This window comes from Rhinolophus ferrumequinum, chromosome 5, assembly GCF_004115265.2.
Source record: "Rhinolophus ferrumequinum isolate MPI-CBG mRhiFer1 chromosome 5, mRhiFer1_v1.p, whole genome shotgun sequence".
Classification (NCBI taxonomy): domain Eukaryota; kingdom Metazoa; phylum Chordata; class Mammalia; order Chiroptera; family Rhinolophidae; genus Rhinolophus; species Rhinolophus ferrumequinum.
This window is the reverse complement of record NC_046288.1, coordinates 8,302,245-8,325,315: the sequence shown is the minus strand read 5'-3', so window position 1 is coordinate 8,325,315 and position 23,071 is coordinate 8,302,245. Positions and strand designations below refer to the sequence as shown.

The window sequence follows — 23,071 nt, the reverse complement described above, 5'->3', positions numbered from 1 at the left end:
GAAACTAAGTTCCATCAAATGAATACCAAATTCACTCACCAAATGACCAGACATCAGATTTGCTGCTGTACTTGTTGAAATGGAAAACTTCTGGAGGGGACCACTTGACTGGGAACTTGGCTCCAGAAGAACTGATATACTCGTCATCCAAAACATACCTAAGGTCATCATAGTCAGAGTAGATTGCATTAATTACCTCCAAGTTCTGTTTATTTCAAATCCCTTTAGTTAATTCAGTTTTAAAAGGCAGTTAGTTATTCCAGAAAGGTTCTATATACCTTCTCTTTTTTGTTGTCAAAGTGAGAAAGTAGCCCTTATAGTGTTTCTTCTCTAAACCAAGTCTCAATTGTGTTTATTTTTTTTTTGGGGGGGTCTCAGAAAACCATAGCAATTCTTCAGTCTAAAACATACCCTACTGATTATGTTAGTTATGACAAATTCTCGATTCTTCAAAGAAGCATGCTGAATGGCCTAACAGCCAAAGTTATAAAAAGGAATGGTTATAAAAAGGTCTAATGGAAAGGAAGAAATTCAAAATTAGATGCCTTATTTTCTTTCTTTTTGCATATTTTGTGGGTAGAGAAGGGAGGAAATATTTGAAAATAATAAATTTGAGGGCCGCCCCGTGGCTCAGGCAGTTAGAGCTCCATGCTCCTAACTCTGAAAGCTGCCTGCCAGTTTGATTCCCACATGGTCCAGTGGGCTCTCAACCACAAGGTTGCCAGTTCAATTCCTCGAGTCCCACAAGGGATGGTGGGCAGCGCCTCCTGCAACTAAGATTGAATATGGCACCTTGAGCAGAGCTGCCGCAGAGCTGCCACTGAGCTCCCAGATGGCTCAGTTTGTTGGAGCGCGTCCTCTCAACCACAAGGTTGCCGGTTCGACTCCCGAAAGGGATGGTGGGCTGCACTCCCTGCAACTAGAAAACGGCAACTGGACCTGAAGCTGAGCTGCACGCTCCACAACTAAGATTGAAAGGACAACCACTTGACTTGGAAAAAGTCCTGAAAGTACACACTGTTCCCCAATAAAGTCCTGTTCCCCTTCCCCAATAAAATCTTTAAAAAAAAAAAAAGTTTAATAAATAAATAAATAAATTTGATGTGAAAAATGTCTAATGCATTAAAATGACTCTATATGGAAAGAAATCAGTAGTAACTACCATCTCCTTTAAAAAATAATAACAACAACAAAAAAAAAAATTAAAGCCTCTCTTTTTTTAGAATTGGATGCAGGAATATACATCCAAGTGTGGGCCGTCTGAAGAGAAGAGATAATAGCTAACTTGTGCTATGCAGCCCCTTGAGTATGCAGTATATAGTATTTTAAAATTATTTATTAATGCTTCCCCACACTTCTACTTTTGTTCTCATACCCTACCTCACCTCATCTTTCAGCTCTCTTTATTGAACCAGAGGTCATTCTACTAGCGGAAAGAACGAATGAGAGAAAACAAAAAGGAAAAAGCCATTTTTCATAGCTTTTGAGTTTCAAAAGTCTAGGCTTTCCAGAGAAGGAGAAGGACTGAGTTATTAACAAAGTATTTGGGAGAATGGCTCCTGAATAAGAGTGAGATCTCCTTGCCACCACCACCACCATTCATCCATCCATGCCTCTAGAAAAAAGGTTGCTTAAGCTGGGAAGTGAGGGTAAATAGAAGGGAAAGGGAAGGAGTGTTAGACGTTAGTGGGCAGCTGATGTAGGGTCTTGACCCTGCACCAGACAGGAGCTGCCCCAGTCACGCAGCAGGGAAAGAAGGCCCCACTTCCCCACAATAGGTTGATGAGATTCAAGAGCAAAGCAGAACCTGTGCCCTCTTTCCCAGGTGGAGGCCCAGGAAAGGCAGAAAGACTGCAGAAAACAAAAAGCTGTGGATGTGTCCATGTAAATGGGAACTTAGATCACCCCATGGAGTTTTTCTAATCATAGAGAATGCCAGATATGAAGGAATTTTTGTAGATAGAAATTTTGGTTGAGTCATTGGCCACCTGTGTGGCTGGCCAGCCAAGGATAAATTAGAAAAACTTTTTTCTTAATCTTACACAAATAAGTAGACTGAGAATTTTTTTTTAAATAAATAATAAAAATTTTAAGATGTGCCACAGTTTTATTAATACTGATCTGAAAGAATATCAGAATAGCCCACGGTATCCGTTTACCTCACAGCTAAAATTGCTGCATGTCCTAAAATTCAAAGTGGGTCAGCAGGCCATACAACCGCATTAACCCATTAACAGAGGAAAAAAGCAAAGCCAATAACATCTTTCAGTTTGTCAGCAGACAAATGTAAGACTCCGTCTTATGAGCAAACAACAACAAAAAAATATATCATGTACCTCGTCATTCCAAAGTCCGAAATTTTTACTATATTTGTGGAACTGACCAAACAATTCCTTGCTGCCTATGAAAGAAGGAAAGAACAGAAGTTTGAATACAATTTCTTTCAAGAGTATCTACTCTCCTTTTCCTTAGTTTATCTGGGTTCCCACACTACTTCTCTGTATGGGTAGCAATGTTATTTTTATGGTGACACCTGTCAATGATATATATGATTCAATATATCTGCCCTCACATGGAGAATTTTAAAGATTCTTCAAAGAAATAACAACAACAACAAAAAGAAATTGTAATGTTTTTCCTTTTTAAGATTGTAATCTTTCCCAAAAAGTACTCTTGATAAATATGAAGGTTAACTCAATCTTAATGAGGATTAAGAGATGATAAACTATGAATCTTGACATAAAAATAGGGTATATTAACTTATAGTAAAGAAAAAGGAGGTCCAATGTACACGACAAATAGGGTTAATCATTATATACCTTTAAGATCTATAATTGCTAATAAAGGGTAACACATTGTGGGGCCAGCCCGGTGGCTCAGCAGGTTGGTGCTCCATGTGTCTAATGCCCAAGGCTGCCAGTTTGATTACCACAGGGGCCAGTGGGCTCTCAACCACAAGGTTGCCAGTTCGACTCCCACAAGGGATGGTGGGCTGTGCCCCCTGCAACTAAGATTGAACACAGCACCTTGAGCCAAACTGCTGCTAAGCTCCCGGATGGCTCAGTTGGTTGGAGCGCATCCTCTCAACCACAAGGTTGCTAGTTCGACTCCCACAAGGAATGGTGGGCTGCAACTAATAACGACAACTGGACCTGGAGCTGAGCTGCGTGCTCCACAACTAAGATTGAAAGGACAACAACTTGACTTGGAAAAACTCCTGGAAATACACACTGTTCCCCAATAAAGTCCTGTTCCTCTTCCCCAGTAAAATCTTTAAAAAAAAAAGTTAAGGCATTGCATTGTATTTTAAAACTTACATCTCATTGAATATAATTATTTACAATATTTTCACATTTCTTAAAATTACCACAGTGAACTGTCGTACTATATAATAATGCTGAGACAATCTATTTGATGCTTTAACAATCCATTTTCAGTCAACCTAGTCGAGAAAATTATTGATTTCATTAGTTAGCCTCATGTAGGACAATGGTTTGATAGAATTTATCTCCATACTTACTAAATCCCTATGAATAAAGCAGTTTCTCTCCAAATACTCCATTCCTTCACATATATCCTGGCACATGCTCAGCAGCGTTTCCTTCCTAAGCTTTCCTTTTCTCTCTCTGAGATAGTGAAGCAGGCAGCCATTTTCCATAAACTCCGTCACAATGTAAAGGGGCTTCTTCCGTATACATACTCCATAAAGCTGAACTAGCCTCGAATGAGATAATTTCCTGTTGACGAAAAACACACCAGTCAGCAGAACCGCTTTTGCACTTTAAAGTGATTGGACTCAACTGGTTATTAATTATTATCTATACAATTTGCATCAAAATCTGATAAAAATTAACCCAACCACAGAGAAAATAGAGCAGTTTCCTTTCCTCCTTATTCGCTGAGAAAGTAGGATTAAGAGTTTAAGTAGAACGGCCTAAATTGTTGTAGACACAAAAGATTACATGCCCCATATTTTGGTTTTCCTACTTTCCACTTTGTAAGCCTTTTGCTTCCTCATTACTCTTACTCCTTGCCCAGGTCTTGTGATATTCCTGTTCCTTGAGTTTCAACCTTCCTAACCGTAGCTGCTCAGACAAAAATTCTGGACAGACAGAAGGGAAGAAAGAGTGATTGATGCATATAAAAAAGAAAACTAAATAATAAAAATTACTTAAATTATATTTAAATAATAAGGGTTAGGAGTCCAACTCACAATTTTTATTATCAATATTAACTACCCCTGGAGAATAACACTTAGGGAAGTAGAGGCAAGAAAATAGGGGTGTTCTCAGTTTTTAATTTATTCATTTCTGTGTAATATGAATTTAAAAGGTTAAATCTTTTCTTTCAAAATCGAACATATTTTAGAAGATATGATGACGTGTAAATAATGAATAGAATGAAATGAGACACAGTGAAAAAGTTCTTAGAGAAATTAAAATTATTTATACATATATTTCTTATAATTATAAATGTAATTTATTCATATATCTCAGTATAATGCACTGCTACTAATATGCTACATCCAGAGATACTCTTACAAACCCATAGTTCAACAACTGAAATGAAGAATCTCTTAAAGGCAATGCAATATTGTAATAATTTAAAGAAAATGTAATACTTCTAATCAAAAGAGCTGAACTCAAGTTGTTATTTTATCTCTTATTGGTTGCCTGACCAGGGGCAACTTATTTAAACTTTCTAAGCCTCAGCTTTTTTTCACATATGAAATGGGAATAATAAAATCTGTCCTTCTTCCTTCCATGGAACATTAAATGAGATCATATATGTGAATATATTATAAAAACTAAAAGCTATATAAAGATAAAATTTTTAAATTTAATAGGGTTTGATGAGCTGAAGTTGTCTAAGAGGGAAAACCTGGTTTTATTTCATTCTTCTCAATCATCTGTAGCAGATGCTCTGAAAACCCCACGAGTACAGGCCCCCCCAATTTAGACTACCTCTTGAAATATAGTGATTAAGAGCACAGCAGAGATTTGAAGTTGTTTCTACTGCACTGGAAAAGCTGCACAAGCTGACAACAATTTTGGTTAACAGTTATAGCAACTACTATAAGATCTGACATATAGTAGTTGCCCAGTAAATATTTGTTGATTATTACATTACATTATTACATTAGTTAAGATTGTGGCCTTGTGCCCAAACAGTTCATAGTTCTGATCTCAATTAGAAATTCTACCCATGTTTTGTTTTAGGACTGTAGGCAAATTAGGTAAGTTTGCAAAGTTTCCTTTTTTCGTCTATAAAATTGGGATCTTAATAAAACTTACATCATAGAATCATGGTGAGGCTTCATCAACTCATTCAATAATCCACACATAGTTTTTGAACACCAACTACATGCTAGTCATTATTTTAGGCACTCACCAGTTTGTAGAAGAGAGATAAATAGGTCCTATTATTATGGAGCTTACATTCTAGTGAAGGAGAAACAAAACAAATACTCATGAAGCTTTGGGGGAGTGACAAGTGCTGTGATGGAACTAACACAAGGTCATACAATAGAAAGCATTTGGAGGTGGGTATGTCAATTAAACAGGGAAGATGTCCTGGAGAAGGTGACATTTAAACTACACACAAAGTGGAGGTAATATGTATATTGCCCATATAATATGTATATACACAACATAATCTGTATATAACCAAGCTGTATATGATTGACAGGTACAGCTCAATGTGTGTCAGCTATTTAATTTTTTAAAGCCGAATGTATTTACATTCCACAGTTAGAAGTTAAAAGGGAATTTCTCCAGCCCTACTTTCAAAAAATTCACCTATGTTCAAACCCAAGAACACATCATGTCCATCAGAACTGACTTAAGAATAAGTAAGCCCTTAGCTTCATTCCTGCCTCCATAAACTGCCAAGAGCTGTTTCTATTCCTCACACTCCATGGATCTTCCATTGTCCTCAAAATATCATCCTCAAAATTCCTGACCCCAAATGCCCAATCAAGTTTGAACCTTTCAAAAATCCCCTCATCATGACATTAGCAACTCTAATTCTTTCTTGTTTGATACCGTTTTTCCCTGAAAATAAGACCTAGCCAAACAATCAGCTCTAATGCATCTTTTGGAGCAAAAATTAATATAAGACCCGTCTTATTTTACAATAATATAAGACCGGGTATAATATAATATGATATAATATATACCAGGTCTTATATTAATTTTTGCTCCAAAAGACGCATTAGAGCTGATTGTCTGGCTGGGTCTTATTTTCAGGAAAACAGGGTAGGAATTCCAATATGACTTCACCTTTCAATGAATCACATGTCTGCCATTCTTTCTTTTCTTATTATGCCTATTTAATCCAACACACAGAAATATAATTTTTGTCTCTCCTTTAGATATAGGAAACCATGGTCTAATGCAAATTGTATCAAGGAGGAAAGGCCAGACAGATTGCTAGGTGCCTTGGGTAAGCTAGGGGCACAAAAACATCTTTGGGAAGTTGATGTCACTGGAAAACTGTGTTTATGACAACTTCCCTTAAAATTCACTTTATTGTAAGTGGATGGAAAGAACATTTTTAAAAAACAACTTTCATTTATTTAAGTGTGTTTTTCCAGGACCCATCAGCTCCAAGTCAAGTAGTTGTTTCAATCCAGTTGTGGAGAGCACAGCACACAGTGGCCCACACGGGGATCAAACTGGCAACTCCACCACCATTACAAGCACTGTGCTCTAACCAACTGAGCCAACTGGCCACCCGCTGGAAAGAACATTTTGATAGGATGCTTGGATATGGGTTGAGAGGCCCAACAGACAGCATTGCTCTGCCTTCAAAAGAGAATGGGTCCACTTAATCACATCTGTTTTTTTTTTCATTTGTTTGTATTTTCAATTGAAGTCTGCAAGTTTGGAACAGAAGTAAATGGCTTTGGATAATAAAATAGAATCTAGGTAATGCCCCCTGGGTTTTCTTTCTTCATCACATCGCTACTCATCTAAGTAAATACTGAACAAATACTTAAAGAATGTTGATTTGATTTGGCCATATTATTGGCCTGCCTTTGTCTGGGCCAGATTACAGACAGAAACCAGAGCCCAGGTTCAACTGCGCCAAAATGTTAACCTGGGAAATCACAGAAGTGAAGAGCAGTGTCCAATGGTCGACAAAAAGCCATTTCTGTTAGAGCTCAGGATTCTTAAATCCTCTGAAAGCAAATACTTTATCCTTACGTTACTATTTAGACAAAGACAACATTTTTGCTTCTGGGAAAAGGAAAAAATAAGTGCACTCATTACACACCTACTATTGAACTGAAAAGAACCCATGTTTGTCACTTTCCTAGAATTATTTCATTTAATTCACATGTTGATGCAGTGAGGTAGGTATTGTTATCCCCATTTTACAGGTGAGGAAATAGAGGCTCAGAAAAGTGAAATAACTCAGCCAGGGCACTTAGAGATTAAATTCATTTGCCTGGGGTGCACAACTAGCTTGGGCAGAGTTGTGACAAATCCAGGTGGTACCGACTCCAAAATCTACATTCTTTCCATGACACCAGGATGTGGTAAGATGTGTATCTGGGTATTGTTTCCACTTACGTCATCACTTTAGCCTCTTCAGTGAAATCCTCTTCAGACATGGCGCCTTCATTGATGGCCTTGATAGCTACCTGGATGTGTGCTCTCCATTCACCTAAATGGACCACCCCGAACTGCCCGCTTCCAATCTCCTTTACAAAAGCCAACTCAGATGGATCTATCTCCCACTTTTCTGAAAAGCAAAAAAATCCATGTTACAAGTAGATAAAAGCATGTTAAAATTTTAGAGCTAGAAAAGATTTAGGAATTATCTAGACCTGTTCTCTTCTTTACAGAGAGTTTTTAAAATGTATATATGAGGGAAGAGGACCTGTAACCATTTTTAATACACTCACTGTGACTTAGATGTGAAATTCCAGAATTCAAGTTTAAAAATACAAACTTTACACTTGGAGAGAATTATGGATATCAAAACATGATTTTTTTTTTTTCCACAGAGACCCATGATGAAACACAGTTCTGTGCCTTTCTAAACTAAACCTACCAAAATTAGACACATGACATAAAATATTTACGTCCCGTCTGTTTTCATCCCGGTGAGTAAATTTGTGAGGCAGATAAAATTTGGGCTCTTCCTCCCTCCCCCGCCCCCCATTTCAGTTCCTGCTACTGCCCACTCCCACTCCTAAAGGCGCTTTTCTGCCTTGGAAAACTCTTCTTCTTAGGGAACAGTCTAATCAATTCATCTATGTAAATATGCCCAATGTTAGGTTCTAACTCACAAATATCTAAGTGTATGTTTGAAGTGAAATTTGCATTCGTGTATATTTCTCATCTTATAGACACAAGTCAGGGAGAAACAACTGTTTTTAAAAGCACCCACTTGAAAACTCTGAGAAGTATCAAATCTTAACTTTTCCTTATCTCCTTTCATATAGCAACACCACCATCTACTGGAACTTTATAATAATAATGCATTTAAGAGAATTGTAAGGGCTAATGGCCCTTTGTACCAGCTTTGCCAAGTATTATCCCTCCCAATAGTGGGTGGGTTTTAAAAGTAACATGGGAGAACACATTCATGACCTTGGGATTGGCATCGATTTATTCAGCAGAATATAACCATAAAGGAAAATATTGATAAATTGTGCTTCGTAAAAATTCTATTCAGCAAATATACCCGATTAAGAGAGTGAAAAGGTAAGTCACAGACTGTGAGAAGATATTTCTAAAATATTTAACCAACAAAGAATTCCTATTCAGAATATAAATAAATCAATTATAAAAAGACAGATAATCCTATTTTTTAAGGGTTAAAATTTTTGAATAGAATACTCTCTCACGAAAAAGAAAACCCAAATGGCCACTAAACCATAATTAGTCATCAGGGAATTGCAAATTTAAACCATAATGAGATACCACTACACACTGTTCAGATTGGTAAGGTGGAAACAAAACAAACCAAAACAAGAACAAACGAACGAACGAACCACGAGAATACCAGCTACTGGCAAGGGCAAAGGTGTGGAGATGCTGGAACTCCAAACACTGTTGATGGAAATTTAATTTGGTTAAGCTCTTTGGAAAACTGACAATACCTGAGTGCATGTCCTATTACCCAGAAATTTTACTCTTAAGTATATATCCAACATTGGAGCATAAAGGTTTACTGAACTTCATCAAAACACATACAAGAATGTATATAACAATATTATTTATAAGAGACAAAAACTGGTTACAACCTAAATGGCCGTCTAAAAAAGACTGTGGCATAATCATGCAATGCAACATCACACCACAATGAAAATGAACCAACCACACCCAACACCACGGGTGAATTGACAGATGGAATGATGAGAGAAAGAAGCCAGACATAAAAGAATGCTTGGTGTCCAATTCTATTCATATAGTCAAAACCAGGCAAAGCTAATCGAGCTATAGCTGTGCTGTGCACTGTTCTGGATGGCAAAAAAATTGAGAAGTTTACTTTTTAAAAATTAAATACGACCATGTTTAATTTAAATAAATTGCTAATGGTGGAACTTTTATTATATATAGTATTTATGGAACAGAGAAATAATGCAAGCACCCATAACACCTGAAATCACTTGCCGTCCCAATTTACGTAGAGACCATGAGTCCTGGTTACCAGTTATACATGTAATTGTGTTATCATTTTTTCCAATATATTCTGAGTCCCACTAATGAGAGAAATTTGAGGGAGTAAAGTGTCATCAAATTAGATAACAGGATTCTTTGGCTTTTATGTATTCTCACAGATTTGCAAATACATTTGCTAGAAAATAGTTCAAGTCAAATTTTGTACAAGTTATATTTGGAAAAAGGTAAAGAAGACACCTTTTGCATCTCATTTAACCAGATTCTCCTGGGGAGCAGTCATTTCCCAACCACCCATGTAACCAAAGAGCAATAGCCCAAGCATTCAAATAAAAAGAAATGTTGTTTATCAAAAGGACTCCTAATAATGTACAATGAAATCTGAAGTAAAAGTGAAACATTTTCGCTAAAAGTTTAAATTGCTCTTATGAGATGCGTATATTTAAATATCTGAGAAGGGGGATTTAAACTTTGGAAGAAATGAATCTAGATAGACATCTCCAAAGAGCTGAGAATTTAAAGAACATAGAGGGAACTTGGGGTAAATCTTTATGGATTGATATTTTGCTTAAGCAGATGTGCGTACTTTACCATAGCTAAAACCAGCTGTGGCTGGCAAACAACTGCCCATCAGACCAACTGGGTAGCGGAGACGGGTCATGAGACCTAAGGAGAAAGAGAAATCGGCATTTCAAGCCTAGTTGCTAATATAAAAGAAAAAAAAAAAAAGAAACTTCCCTCACCCTCAGTCTCATTCCCCAAAGGTGAACATCAACAGTTTGTAGTCTGTTATAATCTTATTAGTTTAAAAAGTATTACCTAATTGTCATCAGTTTTTCTATGCACACATATACGTATGAATGTGTATTTTTTTCAAAAGTGGGAGTATAAATATATTTCTTTGTACTTCCTTTTCTTTTACTAAACAAACTTATCACTAACATCTTTTCACATCAGCACATCCTGACATACCTCAGTATTTTTTTTAACCTTACCACCATAACCACGCTGTTTCTTAAATTTTGTCTTTGAAGGAAGAGGAAAGAAGAGTGTGAAGGGAAAACTCAGAACTGGTCTCCGGAGTCAAAAGGTTTCTATCTAGCCACAAACATATCCTCCCTGACCCCACTCAGACATGTTGTCACTTTGTCTCTAATCAAGCTCTCTTGGTTATCTGGAATATCCATGTGGACTCATCCCATAGTAGATAAAATTTTCCTTAGATTTATTCCTAACATTTGGAACCAATGTAATGGAAAAAATGGCCAAATTCCAAAAGGGATTTTTTTTTTTTGTCAGCACAAATTTTCATGAGAGAAATCTTATATATACTGAATGACAAAAGTCAAAACAATATGAAAAGTTACAGAGAGTACCAAATTCTATAATGCTGAAGTGAGAGGATTTCCCCATGGGCTCAGAGTGGTCCAGCACAGATTGGGTGAGGGCTGAATGCCAGAGATGTGATTGTAATTGTGGTAGAACCTTCTGGAATCCTATATCTTTCCACAGATGATAGGTTTGCACTAATAGCAATTATTACAAACAACAGCTGGGGAAAGGCATTCGATATGCCTCTGGTATATTTAGACCAAAATGTAACCATGAAAGGCTGTGTCCTGTGTAAATTTTTCTGTTCTCAAAACAAGAAAGAACAGATAGTGAAAGGTTTAAGGGTAATTTTCTATTGTAATTATCTAAAGTAGAGAGAAAATTTATGGGAGCAAAGAGAAGGAAGCATGATTATTTAGAACATTTGAAATCCTATTACATTTAGCCCTATTTAAATTTCAAAAAAAAAATGCATAATGACTAAATGACCCTTTGCTTCTCTGTCATCTATCATTTTTCTAACCTGGCAGAAATATGAAAAATCGACCTCCCTCTTGCCCTCAACTAGAAAAACAAAGAAGTATCAATGAGGAGGAGAATTGTTCAGAAGCAGGTTGTATTTTAAGCTCTTAAAAACATTTTTATGGGAATATTTTCTTCTGTTAAGTGTCTGAGACCAAACATGCATTTTCCATCTAGGGCCTCGCTCCCTGACTCTGTTCACCCAGCCTGAAGTTACTGACTTACCGGCTGCATTGTGCTGGTGATACCAGATCAGGTCAGGGATTGATTGAAAGAGGTGTTTTTCAGCCACGTACCACTGTCCTGAGTCTTTCCTTTTAATCTGATAATGTTTGATAGTAGCCTCCATAGTGCTACAATCAATAAAATATGAATTAGTCAACAAGCAAAAGATCACTTTGAAACTAAGTCAATTCATTAGGCAACAGGACTCCACCTCTAAAACTCTCATCCTAGCAGCACTACACACTGAAGAAAGGATTGGATGAAATTAAACGGGTGTCTCCCCATCCCGGGAAAATTCCTCAGCTGCGTTATTGGGGCCTTAGATTCAAAAATAACTTCAGCCAAAGTTGTCTAGCTGACAAGTCTAGTGTCCAGAAATATGGAGCCCAGAATGGACACATAAGTATATACTGACTATCAGGTACTGGATAAGTAAATGAACAAATTCACCATGAGGGGTGTAAGGAGATGTGAATCAAAGAAGGGAGGAAAACCAATATAGGTGGTATGGATGAGCAATTTTGCTATGGACAGCTAGATCTTTATCCCTTCAGAATGCTATAAGAGACTGTGGAACACATCCCAGAACTGTCCCACGAAAGTGCAAAGAAGCTGAGGTGCTTATCCAGTCCCCATTCCTCACTGATGGAGGATTGCTCCTAGGATGCTACTTCTCAGGCACTTCCAGCCTTGCCATGGAGATCACAAGTTTTCTCATCCAGAGAACAACCTCAGGCAGAAAGATACAGGAAGCTTTCTGAGTGCAGAAGAACTCTCTGGAGATAAATCCCAGGATGGACCAAGGGATACGAGGAAAGCACCACCAGCTGTGCTACAACTAATCTATCCTCCTCTCTTGATGGTTGAAAAAAGGAGAGGATGGGTTAAGTAATATCCAGTGCCTCACACAGAATTTGTTAGGGATACAACCTGAACTGGTCAGTTGTCCCAACTTTCAGTCTCTCTATACTAGGCTCTTGTTTTCATTCTCTATATGATGGTGTCTCCATAAAACACACTGTTCCAGGGATTGTTATTTCTAAAGTTACCAAAATAACAACTGCTTACCTCCTATCTCTTATAAACACAGAAATTGTGTAGGATCCCAAATGTCTTGAATCTCGGACAATAAATGCACCTTCTTTAGACTGCAAAACAATTCATTCATTGTACAAGTTTATTCCTTATTAGAAAGGCAAACTTATCTTAGGCATGAAAACCAAATCTATGCTGACTTATTACAAAAAGATGAGATTATTTTTACAAGTGTGGGTTTAGAAATAATACTTATAAAGTAAAATATCATTAGGACAAGAATTTAAAATACATGAGTATTTTAAAACTTTGGCCCCAATTTTTCTAAGAAAAATTCTGTGTTTGACAATCTTGTACCCCACTATTTAGTTATTTTTGTTTTATTGATCAAGATAATAAATCAAAATAGTTGATGAATAGAAACAATTCTGAGGCCAAACTGACAGGATGATACTTCGGAAGAAAAGAAATAAAGTGGTAGGTGGGGGTGAGGGAGGCAGGGAGAAATGCATCCAGAATTGGAGTGGGGGGGAGTGGGAAAAGAGACCAGAGTTCATGATAAAGATGGAGAGAATACATTTGGGGGAGTCTGCAGAGAAGAACAGGAGAGCCATTTTAGTTGTTCTAAGGGTATGGGAGAGACAAAAAGAGAAATGGTAGGAGGGAAGAATATGATAATGAATTTGATGTTAGGTTATGAATTGGAAGTCCATTGACATTCTTTGAGAAATCCCAATAAAGCTGTGAAATGCTTTCAAATAATCTTGAATGCTGGACTGTTTTGTTTGATTTTTTTTGTTTGATATTGTAAAATGCTTCAGTTTTACTGAGTGTATTTACACTTGTGAAGAGGAAAATATCTCAGAATCTTGTCAAACCCATGAAAGGTTACTCCTATGAAGTGCTGATAACGTGCTTGAGAACTTTACAACCCAAACAGCATGGTGTGACCCTGAAAGTAAACAAATGCATAAAGCAGAGTCTTCTCCTTCTCCTCCCAGGTGCTTGCCAAGAGACAAGTCTCATTTTCTGGTCAAGTTTTCTAACCAAAGAATCTCTTATAGCCATTTTAATGATAAAAATCTAGCTTTCATTGCATTCCTACCATGTGCAAAGATTTTGTTGCATACTGTAGGGACACAAGATGTAAAAGACAAAAATGTAAAAAGCAAGATTGTATGGTATATACACCAAGATATGTATGGTATCTATTTATGAATATGTATATAGTATGTATATGTAAGTGTGTGTGTATATATATATATATATATATAATGTGCATATAATAAAGTTGTATATGGAGTGATCTCCTCTTTTAAAACTTCAAAGTAGAAAGAGTATAAACAACATTCGTAACCACAAAGCAATAAAACTAAAAATTAATAACAATCTCCAAAGTAAAAAACCCCTACCACCTATAAATTTTTAAGTTCTCTTTTGCACATCTCATAGAAATTTAAATGAAAAGTAGAAAATAACAGGGAAACACTATGTATCATAACCTCTGCTATATAGTTCAAGCAGTACTCTGAAGTAAATTCAGTCTTCTTACTTATATCAATAAAAGGAATACAAATAAGTGTATCCAACTCAAGAAATGAGGATAAGAACTATAAAATAAACTTAGGTAAAGAAGAAGAAAGAAATTAATAAAGACAAAAGCATAAATAGTGAATTATTTTCAGAATAATTTAAACTATTTAAATAACAAAAATACAATATAATATAGCTAGCAATTAAACAAAATATAACAAATCTAGTAATTAAATTCAAAATCTGGTTGTCTAGGGGAAAACCACCAAACAGATAAACTAATAATTATCCTAATCAATAAATAATGGGGGAAGCTCTATCAAATATAAGTCACAAAGATCTAGCAAAAAAACAGAATTTTCTTGACTCTGTAAAATAAGTTTGAAAACTTTAATAAAATGGATAATTAACTAGCAAAACATAAATTTATTAAAATTCATTCCAGAAGAGCTAGAATCTTAATGGACCTACTAAACAGAAAAACGGATAAAGTTTTAAAAGCTACAACATTTAAAAGCACTAAAGTTATACATTGTGATGTTACCAAATCTTAAATTTTAGAAATTATAGATTAATTACATTATTCCAGACCATAAGAAAGGGAGACAAACTTCTAAATTTTTATATAAAGTGAGCCTAACATCAATATTAGCACAGCAGGTCATACACAAAAGGGAAAAATACTAACCAGTCTTTACTGTATCAATGCAAAAATCCTAACTAAATATTGTAATCACAAACTGAATCTAGTAGCACAATAAAACAAAAATATATCATTATAGAGAGGGATTGCATGCAGGAATGCAAGAGTAATTCAGTATTTGACATTTTATTAATATAATTCATATTAATAGATCTGATGAGAAAATGTCATTACATCTACACAGATGTTGAAAAGGCATTTGACAAATATCAACTTCTAGTATCGATTTTTTAAATTCTTGATAAAATAGGAAAATATGTGTACTTCCTCAACACAATAGCCCTTATTCACTTTCGTTCCAAGTGTGTAGCATCGTGTCTTATGTGGCTATTATTCCAACTAAGATCAGGAAAAAACAAACGCCTACTGTCAGCACAGTATTTACTACTGTTCTGCGATACTAGCCAAGCTATTAAAGGAGAGGCAAAAATTAGAACTACTGTATTAAAATTATAAAAGAGGAGCTAAATTCTTCACTGTCTGCTGCTAAGATTAAGTACTTGAAACCCAAGAAAATCAACTGAAAAACTACTACAAAAAAATTTTAATTCACTAAAGTCATCAGTTACAATAATTTGGTCATAGAAAGCAAGAGCTTTCATAAATAAAAACAATAATATATACTCATTTATAATAGCAAGAAAAAGATATAAAATACCTTTAAAATAACTGTGCAAGAGCTATATAAAGAAAACTTTAAAATGCTCCTTAAGAGTACAAAAGTGTTTCGTTTTCTCATTAGGCCTTTAATTCATCTAAGGTTTATTTCTGCTTGAGAGAGGGATCTAATTTTAATTTTTTCTATATGAATAATCAATATATGGGTCCCAGAACAAATTGGTCCCAAAACACCACCGATTTGTAATGCCTGAACAACTTTTCCTAAATTAATCTGTAAATGTAATGCAACCAACAGGAAGTTTTTAAAAACTAGCCAGAGTAATTCTGAAGTTCATATGGGAAAAACATATATCCAAAATATTTCTGAAAAAGCAGAGTGATGAGGGAGGCTAGCCACACCAGAGAAGTCATCCGCATTTTTTTTTCTTATGTTCAAATTTTATGAAGTGTTTCTAGTAGTCAGTCTAATACAAAGTCTTGTAGAACTCAGACTTTGGCAAGGAGGGCTTGGACTCTTTCACTTCCAACAAAGGACATAATGATGTTTGTTTGTTTTTCCTATTATTGTTACTATTTCTTTTATTTTTTCATTTTTCAATTACAGTTGAAAGTCAATATTATATTGGTTTCAGGTGTACAGCATAGTGGTTAGACATTTATATAATTTACCAAGTAATCCCCTTGGTAAGCCCAGTACCCACCTGGCACCATACATAGTTATTACAATATTATTGACTGTATTCCCTATGCTGTACTTTACATCCCATGACTATTTTGTAACAACCAATTTGTACTTTTTAGTCCCTTCACCTTTTCCACCCAGCCCCTCAACACCGCCTCTGGCAACCATCAGTTTTTTCTCTGTGTCAATGAGTCTGTTACCGTTTTGTTTGTTCATTTGTTTTGGTTTTTAGATTCCACATATAAGCAAAATCATACGGTATTTGTCTTTCTCTGTCTGACTTATTTAATTTAACGTAATACCCTCTAGGTCCATCCATGTTACCACAAATGGTTAAGATTTTGTTCTTTTTTATAGCAAAGCAATAGTCCAGTGTGTGTGTGTGTGTGTGTGTGTGTGTGTGTGTGTGTGTGTGTGTGTTAAATATCTCTGAAGGGACACAAAATAAACTAATAATAGTAGTTCATCTATTGTAAGGAGAATTGATGGCTTGGGGACAAAGATGAAAGAAAACTTTTCAAAACCTTTTGATTTTGAATCATATGAACATACTGACTATTAAAATATAAAATAAATTAAAATTATAAGATACTTCTATAAATAACTTATGCAATAAATTTGAAAATAAATATAAAATGGGCAATAGTCTAGGTAAATATAAATCAGCAAACATTTCAAAAAGAAAAGTAATTAAATCAGTAGTCAAAGATCTATATATTTGGGAAAGCAGTATGTCCAGACTATTTTACAAGAGATATATTTAACCTTCAAGGAGCAAATAACTTCTATCTAAGATCAACTATTTCAGAGATTTAAAAAAGAGGGAAGTCCCACACCCCAACTCCTTTTATGATGCTAGTATACCCTTTATACTAAAACCATACAAAGAAAACGGAAAATTAGAAGCCAGACTAACTCCAAACATCACAGAACAAATGCTAAGTAAAATATTAGGAAAGCCAAACCAGCAATAAATACTTTAAATGACTCATGACCAAGGAGGATTTAACCCAGTCATATTTTTAAAAATAAAAATTAGAAAATATGTAAATTATAAAAATTTTAAAGATATATAAGAAAAATCTGTATATATTTTTAAATCTTTCTCTCTTTCTCTCTCTCTCTCTCTCTCTCTCTCTCTCTCTCTCTCTCTCACACACACACACACACACACACACACACACACACTTCAGACAGATTAAAGACCTAAATGTGAAAAGCAACTCTTTAGAACATTTAAAGGAAAATTTAAAATCCCTTTATTACTTCAGGAATGAGGAGAATTTCTTGTAGTAAACAAACAAAAAAGCAGAGATCATAAAGGAAAATACAGAGAAATTTGATATTAAGATTTTTTTTAAATTCTGTATAAGAAAACAGCATAAAGTTTTTTTAAAGGAGGAAACCAGAAAAATATCGTTGTAACTCATAACTGACAATATTGGTATTCAGAATATATTTTAAAAATATATATTAATCAGTTTGAAAGGCAAACACTATAGAAAAATGAGCAGAGTAGTAGCAGGCATGCAACAGCAGAGGAAGCCCAACTGGCCAATAGACACGTGAAAAATTACTCAATCAAAATGTTTATCAAGGAAATGCACATTTTAAAATATATATAAAATTTCTCACTCAATGAATTGAAAAAATTTGAAACTTCCAACTGTTGACAAGAATGTAGAGAACTAGTTTTCTCATTCCCTGTAAGATTACAAACTTACAGGTCACTTTAAATCATGATTTGAACATATCTAGTAATGCTAAATGTGCACATACCCTCTGACCAGACCGTTCCATTTCTGGGTATAACCAAAAGAAACCCCTGCCCTCTGTATCAAATGATATGTACAAGAAGTTCTTTACAGCACTGTTTGTAATAGTAAGAAATTAGGAACAATTTGAATGCTTATCAATAGTGAAGTGGATATGTTTGGGTATATTCATACAATGAAATATTATACAGCAAAAGGAACGTGTTTGATCTAAATGTACCCATATGAATGGAATCAAAAAATATAATGTTTAATTTAAAAATCAATATACATGATCTTTTATGTCAAATGTTAAAATATCTCAAATAACACTGTAGGCTCTTTACACACATATATATGATGAAAATATAAACACAGGGACAAAAAGGGAACATGCCCTTCTCTTCCCCTGATTGCTCCTGGGGAGTGAGGAAGGACACGGAAGATGAGAGGATGGGCTTACCTGTCTGTAATGTTTTATTTCATTAAGGAATGTTATGGCCAACTGTTACCACATATTTGTCATATCCGGGTTGTGGATATGCGGGCCTGTGATATAACTCCCTGTTCTAGTGTCTAGTGTGGGGAGGGAGGTCAGACCCTCACCCAATTCAGACTTCCTCTCAGATGCAGAACCTCTCACCCAGAACCTGCACAGCCTGGTGGTTCTGCCTTGTTACCTGTAACCAACTTGCTTACTGTGGAGCTACTTCTGGCCGCCCCTTCTCCAGTTCTACCTGCCTGTCAGAACATTTTCTTTGTCCTACTGGACCTTCTGAGATCACTTTGCAGAAGGCCACCTGCTGTCATCATTTGTGGTACCACATTTGCTGCCACGCTCCATTTCCTCCTAGTCAAGGAAGCCAGGCCTGACCTCCATCGTCCATCCCCACAGCCACCTGAGTCCGGGTCTGTGTCACGGGGGTCTGCCTGTCCCCAGCTATTAACTGTACCTTCCCTATGTCCTGAGCCATTACTGGCATTGAGTTTTTAGTTACAGAACTGATTCTTTCTCACTTATATTTCTAGATTTCCTCAATATCCGAGAGCAGTGATGACACACATACCTCTCACCTAGTTTCTAGTTTTGACTCTACATTTACCCACAGTTGGTATTTACCGTCATGTGGAAATTTAAAAATATGCATTCTTGTTTTGTTTTGATCTAAACGAGCAGTTTCGAGCTGAGCTTGATATTTTGGCTACCTTACTCTTCCCTTTGTTCCCAAAGAACAAAGAAAGTGCAGTACCGTGTATTTTTCTGTATTTGTGTTTTTAATAAGCCTAAGCTAAGCTCATGAGGATAGAGCGTATGTTTGATTGGCATTGATGCAAAGGTATACGGGCAATTCAAATATAGCTTTATTGGCAGAAGGTACTTTGAAGTGAAAGAAGGAGTGCTAATATGTTGGAGTTGAAATCATTTCAGGAGAAACACATTTTTGAAATTATGATGAAAATCAATGAAAAACATGATCTGATACAAAGACATCTACTTTATAACTTTTCAGAAAATGTGTATAGAGATAAAATTATAATAATATTTCAGATCTAAAAAGAACAGGAAGTAAACATTTTAGTTAGGAAAAGTCTTTATAATATACCTCTCTGAGAAAATTTGAAAATATTCACAGATTTACTCAAAAATAAATTAAATTACCTCTTGTCTCAAAAGACGTTCTGCCTGATTTCTGGTAATGTTTTTATGGTACCACCTGTAAAAGCAATAAAAATATTTTTAAATTTCATATTTAATTTTTTCCCAGAAAACAACCTGCTCCATTTCCCTTGTTTTGAAAAACTTATTCCAAAACTGATTTTTTAAAATTGTGTGTATTTTAATTCAGATAAACAATAATGTACTATTATAATGTATCAGTTCATTTAGTTTAGTACAATTTTATGAGTTGCAATATCTAGATTATCCTATCACATCTCAACTCAACTTTTCAAAATTACAGTTGACATACAATACTATATTAGTATCAGGTGTAGAAAATAGCAATTAGACATTTATATAATTTACAAAGTGATCACCCTGATAAATCTAGTACCCATCTGACACCTTACATGTTATTACAATATTATTGACTATATTCCTTATGTTATACTTTACATCCCCATGAGTATTTTGTAAGTACTAGTTTGTACTTCTTAATCCCGTCCCCATTTTCACTCGCCCCCCCACCTCCCTCCCATCTAACAACCCTCAAAATGTTCTCTGTATCTATGAGTTTGTTTGTGTTTTGTTTGTTCATTTATCTTGTATTTAGATTCCACATATAAGTGAAATCATATGGCATTTGTGTTTCTCTGTCTGACTTACTCCACTCAGCACAATACCCTCTAGGTCTCTACATGTTGTTGCAGATGGCAAGATTTTATTCTTTTTTATGGCTGAGTAATATTCCATTGTATATATGTACCTCCTCTTCTTTATCCATTCATCCATTGACAGACCCCAAGGTTGCCTCCACATCTTAGCTATTGTGAATAATGCTGTAATGAACATATGGATGCACATGTCCCTTTGAAGCAGTGTTTTGGGCTTCTTAGGATAAATACCCAGAAGTGAGATTAATGGTCCTTCTTTGTTTCTTGTTTTAAAGTGTATTTTGTCTGGTATAAGTATTATTACCCCCGTTTTTTGTGTGTTTTTTTCATTTCCATTTTCAAGAAATATATTTTTCCATTCCTTTACTTTCAGTCTGTGTAAGTCTCTTGATCTGAAGTCTCTTGTAGGCAGCACATGAACGGGTGTTGTTTTCTCACCCATTCAGCCACCCTATGTCTTTTGCCTAGAGCATTTAATTCATTTACATTTAAAGTAATTGTTGATAGATATGTAGTTCTTGCCATTTTATTATTCATATTTTCAATCTTTTTTTCTCTTCTTCTTCTTAATGAAGTCCCTTTAACATTTCTTGTAATATTGATTTGGTGGTGATGAACTCCTTTAGCTTTTTCTTGTCTGGGAAGCACTTTATCTGTCCTAAGATTCTAAATGATAGCTTTTAGAGTAATCTTCGTTACAGGTCCTTGCTTTTCATTACTTCGAATATTTCATGCCAATACCTCTGGCCTGCAAAGTTTCTGTTGAGAAATCAGCTGATAGTTTTATGGGAGCTCCCTTGTAGGTAACTGCTTTTCTCTTCCTGCTTTTAAGATTCTTTCTTTGTCTTTATACTTTGGCATTTTAATTATGATGTGTCTTGGTGTGGGCCTCTTTGGGTTCATCTTGTTTGGGACTCTCTGTGCTTCCTGGGCTTGTATGTCTATTTCCTTTGCCAGGTTAAGGAAGTTTTCTGTCATCATTTTTTCAAATAGGTTTTTAATTCCTTCCTCTCTCTCTTCTCCTTCTGATACCCTTATGAAATAAATGTAGATACACTTCTTATCTCAGAGGCCCCTTAACTATCCTCATTTTTCACGTCTCAATACAACTTTGTGACCCATACTCATATGTCATGTGTCCTGTGACATGTCCTCCTTCTCCCTTTTAATAAAGTCTACGTTATTAACCAATGCTTTTAAAATTAGATTTGTTTAGGGGCGGGATGTGTTGAGTCTGGCCTCCAGGTGGGCTTAAATTAGTAGAAAGGCCGACCAGGGGGCTTTCTCATTCAATTTAGATTTGCTGCCTGGTTCTCAGAGAAGCACCTGTCTTAATGCCTCCACTCATATCACCTACTGCCCCCTGCTGGAAGCACATGCTAATTACAAAGCAAGTATCTCAGTGGGGTGGGAGGACACTCCAGGGCTCAAACTGTAAACCCAAATTTATAAAAGACTGGGACTACTCCCAGCTCTGCCACTCTCTATCTGTAAATTAATAGCTCAACTTTAGTTTATGATCAAAGAATGAGGGGCTGAAACGTGATTGCTAAACTCTCCTCTATTTTCCAAATCTATTATAACAAAAACAGATTTCTAAGCAGGACACTAGCAGACATGCCAAAAGTTCTTGCAAACTACAGCATTAGCCTAGTTCTCATCTTCAGCTATTTCTAAAACATTTCAAAACATGAGCCAAAATATAGTAATGCGTCTATATATTAAGTTCAATTTTCCACTCATTGGAAATTTAATGTCATTTTTTAAAATAGGTAATTTTCCATTTAGGACACATAGTAAAACAAGTGCAAGATGAGTTTCATGAAACCAAGTTTGAGTTCATGCTGTCACCATTAAAACAACAACAACAACAAAAGTGGCTATACAAAATGAAACAAAAATAAGTTTAAGAAAAAGAACTTTCTGAATCCACCATTACACGGATCAAAGACCTCTTAAACTACAGCTGTCAAATGTGTTACTTTCTTTTCCTTTTATAGACCAAAAACAGCATCGATACTTATAAGCTGCCAAAATGTACCTGATTTTCATAGATTAACTACAGGGCACATTTTAAAGATGACTTACTCATATATTTCTAAATTGGTTAGTTTGTTTTCAGTCACATAGTTGCTTGGGATTAAGCCTTCATTCCTACAACAAAAGACAAAGCAAAAATCAAAATGTTTGACATGTTTGTGGCATTCTCATGGCAACGACCCTTGTAAAACATCAAGGACATAGGGGATTCATTTTACAGAGTAAGTGATTAAAATAGGATTAAGTTATTAAAATAGGAAAATTAATTTTACGGATTAAGTTATTAAAACAGGAAAAAAGGTTTTTCATTTCTACATTCAACTCAAATCTCTGTATAATAAATACTAAGATTCTGACTTATAATGTGAGTACTTTAAGATGTGTTATAACACCAGAATCTTTTCAAGGAAGAAAACGGGCGCTTACACATACATGACCGTTGGGACTTCATAGTGACTAAGCTAAAAACATAGCAGTTGCAAAGATATTGGCTTAATTGTGTTTAATTGCTACACAGTATTCCACAGAGTAGATATTCTAGTTTAACCACATCCTTATTATAGCGATGTAGTAAAGAAATACTTGAACATGCCTTCGTGCGCACAAGTAGTATTTCTCTAAGAAAGATACGAAACAGGGAAATTGTTCGATAGCA

The 23,071-nt window shown here is 35.5% G+C and overlaps 1 protein-coding gene across 2 annotated transcripts in view; it reads right to left on the bottom strand.

Annotated features, from left to right (window-relative positions):
- TXK (TXK tyrosine kinase) overlaps positions 1-23,071 on the bottom strand; it is a 51,738-nt gene that overhangs the window by 9,088 nt on the left and 19,579 nt on the right. For both annotated transcript variants that reach the window (XM_033105392.1, XM_033105393.1), the window contains 9 exons: positions 22,465-22,530; positions 19,703-19,757; positions 12,783-12,862; positions 11,715-11,842; positions 10,227-10,301; positions 7,578-7,749; positions 3,521-3,737; positions 2,337-2,401; positions 40-158 (listed from right to left, as the gene is read on the bottom strand). In XM_033105392.1, coding sequence (XP_032961283.1) covers positions 40-158; positions 2,337-2,401; positions 3,521-3,737; positions 7,578-7,749; positions 10,227-10,301; positions 11,715-11,842; positions 12,783-12,862; positions 19,703-19,757; positions 22,465-22,530 — 977 coding nt within the window. The remainder of the gene's footprint in view (positions 1-39; positions 159-2,336; positions 2,402-3,520; positions 3,738-7,577; positions 7,750-10,226; positions 10,302-11,714; positions 11,843-12,782; positions 12,863-19,702; positions 19,758-22,464; positions 22,531-23,071) is intronic.